This window comes from Myotis lucifugus, unplaced genomic scaffold (assembly GCF_000147115.1).
Source record: "Myotis lucifugus unplaced genomic scaffold, Myoluc2.0 scaffold_231, whole genome shotgun sequence".
Classification (NCBI taxonomy): domain Eukaryota; kingdom Metazoa; phylum Chordata; class Mammalia; order Chiroptera; family Vespertilionidae; genus Myotis; species Myotis lucifugus.
Window position 1 is genome coordinate 274,696 of NW_005871279.1, and position 12,380 is coordinate 287,075.

At 38.7% G+C, this 12,380-nt stretch overlaps 1 protein-coding gene across 1 annotated transcript in view; it reads left to right on the forward strand.

Moving 5' to 3' along the window:
• The window catches only part of LOC102423914 (ephrin type-A receptor 6), a gene marked incomplete at its 5' end in the record, with an annotated part of 354,481 nt that overhangs the window by 173,480 nt on the left and 168,621 nt on the right, over positions 1-12,380 (forward strand). Inside the window, one exon of the mRNA XM_023762099.1 lies at positions 7,068-7,193. Coding sequence (XP_023617867.1) covers positions 7,068-7,193 — 126 coding nt within the window. The remainder of the gene's footprint in view (positions 1-7,067; positions 7,194-12,380) is intronic.

The window sequence follows — 12,380 nt, forward strand, 5'->3', positions numbered from 1 at the left end:
TCCTGGGTGATGGGCTGATGGCTATTTGCAGGCTCGCCACGCCTCCCAAGTCTTGACCCTCCCTACATGGGGGTGTGGCCAGCCAGGGTGAGTGGCTAAAGCGCTGTTTTCAGGCTGGCCACACCCCCTTCACGGTGGGGGTCCCTACTGGGGTGCCTGGCCAACCTGGGTGATGGGCTGATGGCTGTTTGCAGTCTGGTCACAGCCCCTTCAGGGTGGGGGAGGGGGGGTCCTGCTGAGGTGCCTGGCCAGCCTGGGTGAGGGACTGAGGGCCGTTTTCAGGCTGGCCACACCCCCTTCAGGGTGGGGGTCTCCACTGGGGTGCCTGGCCAGTCAGGGTGAGGAGCTAGTGGCTGTTTTCAGGCTGGTCAAGCCCCCCAGTGGGGACCCGTACCCCATTGGGGTGTGGCCAGCCTGGGTGAGGAGCTGAGGGCTGTTTTCAGGCTGGCCACACCCCCTTCACGGTGGGGGTCCCTACTGGGGTGCCTGGCCAGCCTGAGTGAGAGGCTGATGGCTATTTGCAGGCTGGTCAAGCCCCCCAGTGGGGACCCTCACCGCATGGGGGTGTGGCCAGCCTGGGTGAGGGGCTGAAGGCTGTTTGCAGGCTGACCACACCCCCCGGCGACCCAAGCTCCCAGCCTCTCCTTTTTTTCTTTCTTTTTTCTTTTTTCTGGGATTTTTTTATCTTCTATAATTGAAACTTTGTAGCCTTGAGCAGAGCCCAGGTCTGGCCAGGGCAGGTGGGAAGCTTGGTTTCTGCCATTGCCAGAGGCAACCCAAGCCTCCTGTTCACTCCAGCTCCGTGGCTTAGTTGGGTTAATTTGCATACTCGCTCCTGATTGGCTGGTGGGCGTGGCTTATGGGTGTGGCTTGAGTGTAGAAGAGGGATGGTTAATTTGCATGTTTCTCTTTTATTATATAGGGTACCATAGTTTTTTATCCACTTATCTGCTGATGGGCACATAGGCTGTTTCCAAATCTTAGCTATTGTAAATTGTGCTGCTATCAACATAGAGGTGCATGTATCCTTTCTGATGAGTGTTTCAGGTTTCTTAGGATATATTCCTAGAAGTGGGATGACTGGGTCAAATGGGAGTTCCATATTTAATTTTTTGAGGAAATTCCATACTGTTTCCATAATGGCTGCACCAGTCTGTATTCCCACCCGCAGTGTACTAGGGTTCCCTTTTCTCCACAACCTCACCAACAGTGTTGATGATAGCCATTCTGGCAGGTGTGAGGTGATCTCCATTGTCATTTTGATTTGCATCTCTCAGATGATTAATGACTGAGCATTTTTTCATATGTCTCTTGGCCATCTGTATGTCCACTTTGGAGAGGTGTCTATTTAGGTCTTTTATCCATTTTGAGTTTATTCTTGTGTAGGGTATAAGTCAGTGATCTAGTTTCATTTTTAGCATGTACCTGTCCAATTTTCCCAACACCATTTATAGAAGAGACTGTCTCTGCTCCAATGTATGTTGTTGCCTCCTTTGTCAAATATTAATTGAGCATAAAGCCTTGGCTCAATTTCTGGGTTCTCTATTTTGTTCCATTGATCTATATGCTTGTTCTTGTGCCAGTACCGACTTGGAGCCGGGGAGAGGAAATTAGATATATTAATAAGCCTACAGAGACTACAATAATAATAACATGTCAATAAAGTAGATAAAGAAGATCAATTTTTAGAAGGGGTAAAAAGAAAGGAAAGAGAAAAACTAAAGTGGGGACAGGAGAAGAGAGAACAGGATGAAAGAGGGAGAAGTGAGGACAAAAAGGGTGGAAAAAATTTTAAAAAAAATAAGATTGCCCTAACCGGTTTAGCTCAGTGGATAGAGCGTCAGCTTGCAGACTGAAGGGCCCCAGGTTCGATTCTGGTCAAGGGCATGTACCTTGGTTGTGGGCACATCCCCGGTAGCGGGTGTGCAAGAGGCAGCTGATTGATGTTTCTCTCTCATCGATGTTTCTAATTCTCTATCCCTCTCCCTTCCTCTCTGTAAAAAATCAATAAAATATATTTTAAAAATAATAAGATAAAATAAAATTTAAAAAATAGAATGAAGAAAAATAATACAAATAAATAAAATAAAAACAAAGAAAAATCCTTTTTTAAAAAAAATAAAGATAAAAAATAAAAAAAGTGAAGTGTTGTTTACTTCAGCCAAGTTTTAATGCCCCATCAGGGCTGGTTTAAGACCTCACTCTTCTGTTCTGTCTGCCACTTCTCAGTTTCCTGTTAGGCAGTCAGCACCTTGTTGAAGTTCCATGGGATTCACTGCTCCTCTGTTTGTGTCTATCTCCACAGCCTTGGCTGCAAGTTGGCAGGACCAATCTCCCCACTTTGCCTGTCTGCCTGCTGTCAATCTTAATCACTCAAGTGTCTGTTTCTGACAGGGCGATAGGTGGGAGTGGTGCTGTATTGCTTTCCAGGACTGAATGGCCCCTCTTCAATCCAGTCCCTAAGGGCTCTTTGGGGCTATTCAGAGTCTTTGTGTCCTTTATACAGCTCAAGTGGTAGGCTGGGTGTGGCTATATTAGCTGTCTTGAGGCTGCTGGGAGGGACTGACTCTTTAGGAGAAAAATGGCTGTTTAGGTTTGGAGGGTCCGGAATGTCTTAGTGCTGGATTCCTAGTCACCTCTCCCCATCCCGCTCTCCTCCACAGCCTCCCCCCAGACTCCACAAATCCGCACCTCCACCTGTACAGCAGCCTTGGTGAGTGTTTGTATTTGAAAGTTCCTATGAACTGGGTTTATCGAATAAAAGCAATGACAAAACAGAGACAAAACCACCATGCAATTGTGAGTTTCTCTCCCCACCCCACCCCCAACTCCCCAGCACCGCACGGCTCAGGCAGCTCTTCAGGCTGCCTTTCTGGGTGCAGCCTCTTGCGGCTGTGGACTTAGATCTAGATTTCCCAAACACCAGCAGCCCCGTGGACTTCCTTTCCACTGTCAGATGTTACACCTATGCCTGAGGGACGCAGACTTGGTGCAGTGCAGCTTCCTTCTTACCCTCTCAGCCTGCCCAGATCCCCAATCCCACCGTTCTCCAGGAGTCGTCTGCCCTTCCCGGCTGTGAACTGTCTCACCAGCTATGTCTACTTTGCCAATTCCAGGTGGATGTTATTTGATTTAGTTGCTCCTTCTATCTGCTCTGGGACAAGGTGCAGGACTCACATCTGCCTATTCTACCACCATTTTCCTCTCCCCCAAGATCCTTTACTGTTGTACAATGTTTCTCAGGAGATGCTACTAACATTTTGAGAGAGAATTTTCCTTGTGCAGATAGCATACCACTTTTTGCAATACTTTTAGTATCCATCCTGACCCTTACCCACCAAACAGCAGTAATGCCTTTCCCCACTCACAATTTGCAATGTTCCCTAAGGGCATTGAGAACCACTGAGCTAATGAAAGACAGATAAATCACTGACCCATGCAGCCAGTGACTTACATCAAATTACCTTGCACTACTAGTTAATAGTGTCTATTATTCATCTGATATCTGATATCTGTAACTGTTTTAAATGTTATGAGAGTAGGATTGCCATATTTAGCAAATAAAAACTCAGAATGCCCAGTTATCTGGAAGCTCTATATTAGAAATAATGCAATGTTACATTCCATTCTCTCTTTACCCCACTGACTCAGGATCACCAGCAAACTGGAAACTCAAGTATTTGGGATTTTGGAAAATGTGTTAATTGACACATGGCTAAAGGAATATTTTCATCACATAAAAATCTAATTTGTAATAACAAATAATTAGTCTATTGAATGTAACTAAAAACAAAATACTTGTGAACATTTATATTTCTCCTGCTATAGATATTAGACACTAGAGGCCTGGTGCACAAAATTTCTGGAGTGGGGGCCTCAGCCCATCCTGTGCCCTCTCACAGTCCAGGACCCCTTGGCAGACACCCCTCTCGCAGTCCAGGACCCCTTGCTCCTTACCGCCCACCTGCAGCGGAGGCAGGAGAGGCTCCCGCCACAGCCACTGCACTCGCCAGCCGTGAGCCCAGCTTCTGGCTGAGCAGTGCTCCCCCTGTGGGAGCACACTGACCACCAGGGGGCAGCTCCTGCGTTGAGCGTCTGCCCCCTGGTGGGAGTAAATGTCATAGCGACTCTTGAGTCCGCAGGCCGACGCTCTATCCGCTGAGCTAAACCGGTTAGGGCAGGATTGTATATTCTTCAGCTATAATATACTTACTTACTTTAAAAAAAGCCAAAGATAGTCAGCAATTTAAGCAATAGGGCAAGCCAGACTCAAATAATTTCATATCAAATCTGAAAGGTTCATGAACTTCATTTCTTGTGGAATAAGAGATAAGGGAATTATAACAAAGAATAATTTCAGTTTTCCTGATTGAATTGTGAAAACTTAGAGCTTTAGAATTTTCATACAATCTCTGTTGACATGACTGACTTAAGGAGAAAAATGATAAGGTATTATTATCACATAATATGATATCTCAACTGAAAATATACTCATGTACACCAGTTTTTCTGTTTGTTTGTTTCATATTTTTTAAAAAGTGATAATTTCTTAAGGAAGATATGCCACAATGAATGAAATACCTTTTAACCCATAGTAAAGAAACATAGAAAAGCTATTATGATTGATGCAGCAAGTTTAGGAGAATGAAAGTTGCTATTAAATATGACAGGCTGTCACAACCAAAAAAAAAAAAGTAATTGATGTAAACATAGCAATAAATTTATATTTGTATTTAGTTTCTTTCAAGGAATTAAAATAATGGAAATATTTTCTAAGTCAATAGTTTGGAATAATGTTGGCAAAATAGCAAAAACTCAGATTAAAAATCTCTAAATGTGAAGCATATTAACATTATTTAGAGTCACTCCTCCACATGCTTTTGTTTTTCTTCAAATTTCCTTTAAGATAATTACATTTATATCCCTTTTGGTTTCCTGTGCATGATTATGTTATTCTTTTTCTTTGTGATTTAGTATTTTTAACCAGGCTTCCTATTACTTGGCTTCAATAAATCCATAATCAGCTAAAATTGGATTATTTTTGCTTTTCACAGCACATAATAAAATCTGAATTTCCTGTAATTATTTTCCCTATTGTAAAATCACCATTTCTTTTGTTACTTTAAATAAGAATGCTGTATAAATATATGCTATGATTATCTCCACCTGGTACTCAGTGAAGCGCCTTCATTAGGAACATTTTCTCAGAAAGTGATGAAACATTGCACATGGAGACATACTAACTTTGTGCTCAGTGATTAAATATCCCATCAGTAACAACTGAGAAATTAGTTTCACTGTTGGTGGAAAGTTACCCCAGAGCAATTTCTGGCCTACCTCTTGCCTCTTTTGCCACACCTCCTAACGTTTAAGGTACTTCAGCCCTGCTGGACAATTTTACTAAAGCCCCATGAAATCAACAACAAAGCCAGTTTACTCAGAGTACGTGATTTTCTTTCAATTGTTTCTTTAATCCAGTGTACAATGCATAAGACTCCCCCATTAAAACATTCTTTGTAACTTTGATCTTTCCTAAAAAGATCTCTAAAGATCTAAGAAATGCTGGCCTTTCCTAACAAGTGTCTCCATAGAAGCAAGATACATAGTGTATGATATACCAGATCCCTATAATCCTGGTCAAAATTCAAAGCCTCAAATTTTAACTTATTTTAGGAGCAAAATTTGTATCAAGAAACAGAGCAAAGTCTCTTCAAAAATAAAGAACTTGCCCTGGCTGGTTTGGCTCAGTGGAAAGAGCATCAGTCTGTGGACTGAAGGGTCCCAGGTTTGATTCCAGTCAAGGGCACATGCGGGCTTGACCCCAGTAGGGGGCATGCAGGCGGCAGCCGATCAATGATTCTCTCTTATCATTGATGTTTCTCTCTCCCTCTCCCTTCCTCTCTGAAATCAATAAAAATAAATTTAGGGAAAAAAAATAAAGAACTTGCTAAATCTGAGCGTAGGAGGAGAGATCTTAAGTCTCTGCATAAGAAAACTGCTGGGCCCAAATGAAATGCATTTCTTACAACAAACAGCATAGCTTGCTTTCAGGGTATTATTTTGATTTAAACTTAGATATACCATATCTTCCCCGTGCTGCCCATGCACTGGTAATGCATATATATTAAATTTACTTCTGAATGATTTTCGTGGTGTTAAGGTCATTGAAACACCATAATAATAATCCTACTACAATTCCAAAGTGCGAGGTTTCTAATTCATATTCAGACGTGAGAAATCTCCCACATAGGAAGTGGCTCCTTATTTGTTTTTTATCTATAGTGGAAAATATGTGTCCTGGGAGTCTGTCAGCTACCTGATATCACTTTCCCTTTAAAGTAGGCCTCAGTTTGCTGGTCTGTAAAATGAGAATTTTTTGACTGGATGATTTCTAAAGTCCTTCTTTGTTCTGACATTCCTTGATTCTATGATTCATTATATAATTTTATGGATAAATTTCCAAGTAATTTACTTTGTTTTTTGCTTCACAATTGCCTTCTTAAAAATGGGAAAGCATGTGGTTCTACCTTTGCAAACTCTCATGTCTTGTCCCAAATAGAAAAGTGTAACAAATTAAGAATGGTGTATATTGGTTTTCGTCCCACTCTTGCAAAAACATGGGTAATTATTGCAACTACAAGAGTTTTTCTTATTTGAAGCACTGATACTAACATATCGAAATTAAAGCACTGTTCCTTCAAGTGGGCACAGATCTCAGACACTGTTGTGGCTATTTCCGCATATCTGTAATCTGAATTCTGCAGGCAGACAACATCAGTTATGTGCATTTATATCCCCCTGGTCAAATGTAGGTTTAGAAATTGTATTTTAGCATTTGGATGCTTCTAAAGCTCTTTAATTGTAACTAGTTAAAATAGTTTTCTTTTTAAAATACTAGGTTGATTTTTTAAATTTATGAATAAAAATGCATTTCCTTTCTTTTAATTTCATAGCTTCCCTGTAAGGTTTGATGGACTTGTTGATGATAGGTTTTATTCCAGTTAAATGATCAACAACTTTTCTAAGAAGAAGGTTTTGATTAATGTCAATTTTTCATCTCTTAAAAGGATCCTTCCCGGCAATTGGCGTGGAGACGTTTTGCCCCAGCTTCCTGAGGGCAGGGTTTTTAAGCAGCATCCAGGCTCCGAATCCAGTGGCAGGGGGAGGGTCGCTGCCCCCCAGGATTCCTGCTGGTATGTAGTCCAGGTGAAATTTTCTGCCATCATATACAGCAGTAGGACTGTGCTCACAGTTGATAGATCCACAATAAAAAAAGTAAATATTTCTAAAGTACATTGTTGAGAGGAATGCAAGAGACTTTGTTTAAATGCAGGAATCACATTTATGATAACCAATGCTGTGAAAATGGTAAGAAGTGGAAGATCTGTAACCTGAGCACCTCATTAGCATAGTGCTAACATTTTAAAATGCAATTTTAAAGTTTAGCAAATCAGTTTGTGGGTTATCCATGGTACTTTTATAATCACAAATTGTGTGTTCTCTATCATTTTGTGAAATACCCAGCTGCCTTCCTCCCTTGTACCTGAAGAATGCAAACCTACTTTATATTTTATATGTGTCTTAACAAAATAGCATTAGGATATTGATTCTTGGAGTTTTTAAATCATAATTCTTGTCTTTTTATCATAATTAATAATTATGCTACAAATTATGGTGATGACACCAATGCATTCGGGAGAGCTGGCCCGGCCAGCGATATACTGGGAAATCCAATAGAAACAAAATTCCAACATGCACATTTTTTAGCAAAATTGTACCAACGAAGCCCAAGATTATTGCATTGACATTTTTCTTTTGCCTTTTATTTACACTTGCCTACTTAATTAAAACATACAAAGAGTTACAAACTATAAATAAGCTTTGATGTCGTTTGGTTTTATCATTGGATAATTACTGACATGGTTGGAGACTTGGTGACCATCAATGCTACACTGATAGAGTAAGAACCAAAAAAATGATGTGAATTCAAAATTAGCAATTTTAATTCTCATGAGTGTTTGCCACCTTTTCTCTCCCCAGAAACAAAAAGGATATCAATTGTACATTTTTTGTCGTCGTTGTTGCAAATATAAAAATGTAACTTTCATAAATAATATTAATATCTTGGTGATTGGAATTAGATGAATGGATCATCTGTATTTTAATGGCTTAATTCTTAACTGTTAATAACAAATCTTGGTAGATTTAGGTAGATGTGGTTGAAATGACATAACAAAGTTTGGTAGTGACTTGAATTATTCAATATCACTGATAAAAAATAATAATAATAACCCTTGTTTAGCCACTGAGAAGAATAGAAGCAAGATGAGGTTTCTGTAACACATACACAGAAACAACTTTCTAGAGAGAGATCTAAGAGAACACTGTAGCATTCTATTCTTCTAGGCTTTAAGCCAAATTTGCCTCTAGCTCTCATAGGAGAGAAAACTCAGTTCAATTTCCATGACTTAAATATAAATCAGGTGTAACAAAATTGCTTCATAAAAGGTTTATAGATCTAAACTTGTTTCTGTTCCCTCAATCTGAAATTAACTCAACTCACTTCTCCTAGCTTATGTAACTCTGATAAGGGATCCGTGTATACTTTCCCACTTTCAGTAATGACTGCTGTGATTTCCAAGGTAATCTTTATCCTCTTCCATTTAACTATAGCTTATTTCCCAAGAATTTTCTTTATAATTTTGTGTAAAGAGGAATGAAGCCATAATCATGGGTTTTTATTGTTTCATATTAAAAAGGAAAAAAAAGCTAAAGTATTTCTTTGCCACAGGGTAGCTGAACCGATGGCCCTTGAAGTCAGTTTGAGGGCAGGAAGGAGTTCCTCCCTTGACCTATACCATGGCACTGTAAACAGTTGGCCAAAGGTTGATGTCCTCTGGGCAGTAATTAATTTGTTTTCCACCAGTTGACTATTTGTCACAGTACTTCGAAGGTCCCTGAAGACATTTGCTGTGTCCTTCAAAGAATCACAAAACCTGTCCTAGTGATGATGCTAATTTAGTTCTCATTACTTATGTTAATCAAATTTAAATGAGATCCATGTCTTATATAAACTCGTTTCTTTGTATTCATGTCACACTGTGCTATCAAGGAGTGATATTTTACAGCACCTAACATATTTTTACATTAACTACAATAATAGAATTATTGAATCGTGGGACCAGAAAGCAAACACGCCTAAAATTAGTATTTAGGTAACAGTTGTCAATTATTTATATTGTTTATATTTGGTCCTCTTTATCCAAGGGTTTTGCATCTATGGACTCAACAAACCACAGTTGGAAAATATTTGAGAGAAAAAATCCCAGAAAGTTTCAAAAAGCAAAACTTGAAAGTATTTGAGAAAAAGAATCCCCAAAAGTTTCAAAAAGCAAAACTTGCCACATACCAAGCATTATACTGAATTCATGCAAATGAAATTATGAGTACGCATACCCTACTGTAACCTATATACTATCTAGGTTATATGCAAATGCAGCCCATTTTATATAAAGGACTTCAGCATCCTTGGATGTTGGTATCCTGTTTGGGGGGAAGGAGCTAGAATTAACCCAGTGCGGATACCGAGGGACTAGAAAGATCTGGTAAAGGCTTATTATTCTTAGTTTCAAATCAAGAAAAACACCAGGACATAATTGGCTGACAGTTGAATAGCAAGTATATTCATATATTGAATGCAATGTCTTTCATAATGAAGTAAGTAAATCACAGGAGAGAAGAAGAAGGGAGAGCAAAGGTGGGAAGAGAGAGGAGAAGAGAAGGAGATGGGGAAAGAAAGGAGAAATTAGAATGGCATAACTAAAATTACGTTTTTTAATATCAAAGTCTTTCCTACTGTATTCCTCCCTATTAAAATCAAATTCTACTCCTTGAAAAGAATGAATGTGCCTATTCTAAATATATTATCAGGCATATACTCTAAAATGATAATAAGCTTGCTCTCTTTGCTATATCTAGTTTTTTTATTTAATTCTATAACCTAACAGTTCTTAGAAGTGGGATAGAACATTTTAATATGCCATTGACTATTCATTCTACACAGGATCTTAGACTAGTAGCTCACCTTCAGACTCTGCCTCTATCATAATATTTTATATTATAGAAGGTTTCACATGCTTAACATACATAAATGAAAGCAGAATAATAAAATCATTGAGAAATAAAATTATGCAATGAGACTAATGGAGTAATAATAAAAATTTCATTGATTCGGTTTTCTCTGTCACTTCACAATAAGTATCTGACATCATATGATATCTTAAATTCACATAAACTCCAAACATTACTATGTGCCTCAAAAACCAAACTTATTTATAAAATATAAAGGGGTATTTATTATCTGACGATTACTTAGAAAATACTATCCTAGGTTGAGTACAATTTGGATCAACAAAATTCTAACTTGATTTTTTTCTGTCATTTTTCTGTCACTTGTGGGAGACTGGAAAAATAATACTCTTCATTAATGAAGTAACTCGTATATGTAGGTTAGATTCTAGGCCAAACTGAAACATATACCTACGCTAACGAGCTTTGTCGACTATAAGTGAAGTCTGCGAAAGAGGAAACAATGAAAACAGACAGCATGTGGGATTTAGAAATGGATAAGTTCTGAAAGAAAGAAAATCAGTGTTGAAGCTCTCCCTAAGATTGTCTTTGTGGTTAATCTTAAAAGCTCTCTAGTCAGGGAAGGACTGTTCTTCGGAAGCCCCACCCCAGTTTCCTGCCTGTGCTTTAACACAGTGCAATATGTAACACACCTCTTTTGACATTTCTACCTGAGCTTCTTTTTGTTGCATGACATGTGTTAAGTTCAAAGTAAAAGGCAAAGATGGAATAAATAGTTGATTTCATCTTTCCCGCCCCGCCCCTTATTGCTTTTGGCAAAACCATCATTCTCCCCTGCCTACACTGAACCAAATAACAGCAGAAATATGAACACATGGAATTAAAAATGAGATTTCATAATTAATAATGAAGTTTAATGTTATTTAATTCTTTACCCTTTGGAGATTTGAATGAGCCTTAAACTCCAATAGCCAGACATTTTAATATCCTCAGTACTGTCCCCTGACTATCAATGTTAAGAAATGAATTCACAACTCAGTTGTCTATACACCACTAACAGATCCATCTTGGACCATTTCTATAGCAATCGACTTACAATGCTGAGCCAATAAGAAAATGTCTTCTGTGTCATTAACAATGATTATCAGTGTCTTTGTTTTATAGTTCATGTAAGATCCTATCTATATGGAGTCAGAGCAAATATTGCATGCTTTATTCTAAAGGCAAGTAAAATTTTTATTCAGAAGGCGAACAGTTTAAATGTTAGAAGTAAGTCAGGAATGACAAATAGGGTTAGAGCTGCTAAGAATCTAGGATCTAGTGAACATGATATCAGTTTTGGATGCATATAGAGGACTGCAGAAAAGCAGTAACAGAAACATATAAGACTAGGTGGCAGACTGTGGAGGAATGTACAATAAGTTAAGGAAAACTGGCATGAACTCAATATGTCAAGGGAAATCAGTGGAAAAGTATATACCTTTTAAATACAATCAAACTGCAGTACAGAAAAATCGAAGCAAACCATTTTATTTCTTCATATGTTCAGGCATTCTAAGAAAAAGTCAGTAACTTTGTTTTAGGTTTACAATTTGACGTTTCAAAATTAATCACTTTTGGCAAGACAGTTTCTGTTGACTACAGTTCTCCTGAGGATGGTTATTCTTTTTATGTTTTTGTAATATTTATAACAACTTACCTATTTTATCTTTAACAAAGTATTGTTGTAATAAATGTGCATAACATATAAGAAACAATGGTGTCGTTTTTTTAGTAAGAGATCTTCAGGGAGAAAAAATGTCTTTAATTGAAAGGTGTATATTTTACACATTTCTGCAGCTGAGAATGTTGCCTATTACCCTGAATGAGGTATATGTGAATGAGTGAGTTTGTGTGTGCTTACTTAAACCAAAAGGAAAACTGGATTAAATTTGCAAAGTAAAATCCTGAACAAATGATTCAAAATGTAAATTGTGGTAAAAAGAACAGGCATCATCTGGATTCCTAACTCCTGGTTTCTCTATTCCTTGTCATATGTTTGATTTCAAGCCCCAATAGGTCCCTCAGTACCCATTGGCCAGTTCTCCCCTAGAGAGCTCCCCTTTTGCAGTTTGTGCAGCTGCAGACTTCACAGAGGGTAACCCTGAAGAACTACAATGATTAGAAAACTGGATTGGGGACCTGGGGCAGGACTGGGCAGAAGACCAACGTTATTCTATTCAGGACTCAGGAGAGGCTACAGAAGAGAGTCACTGATAAAATGACAAAGAGAACACACTAGCCAACAGAAG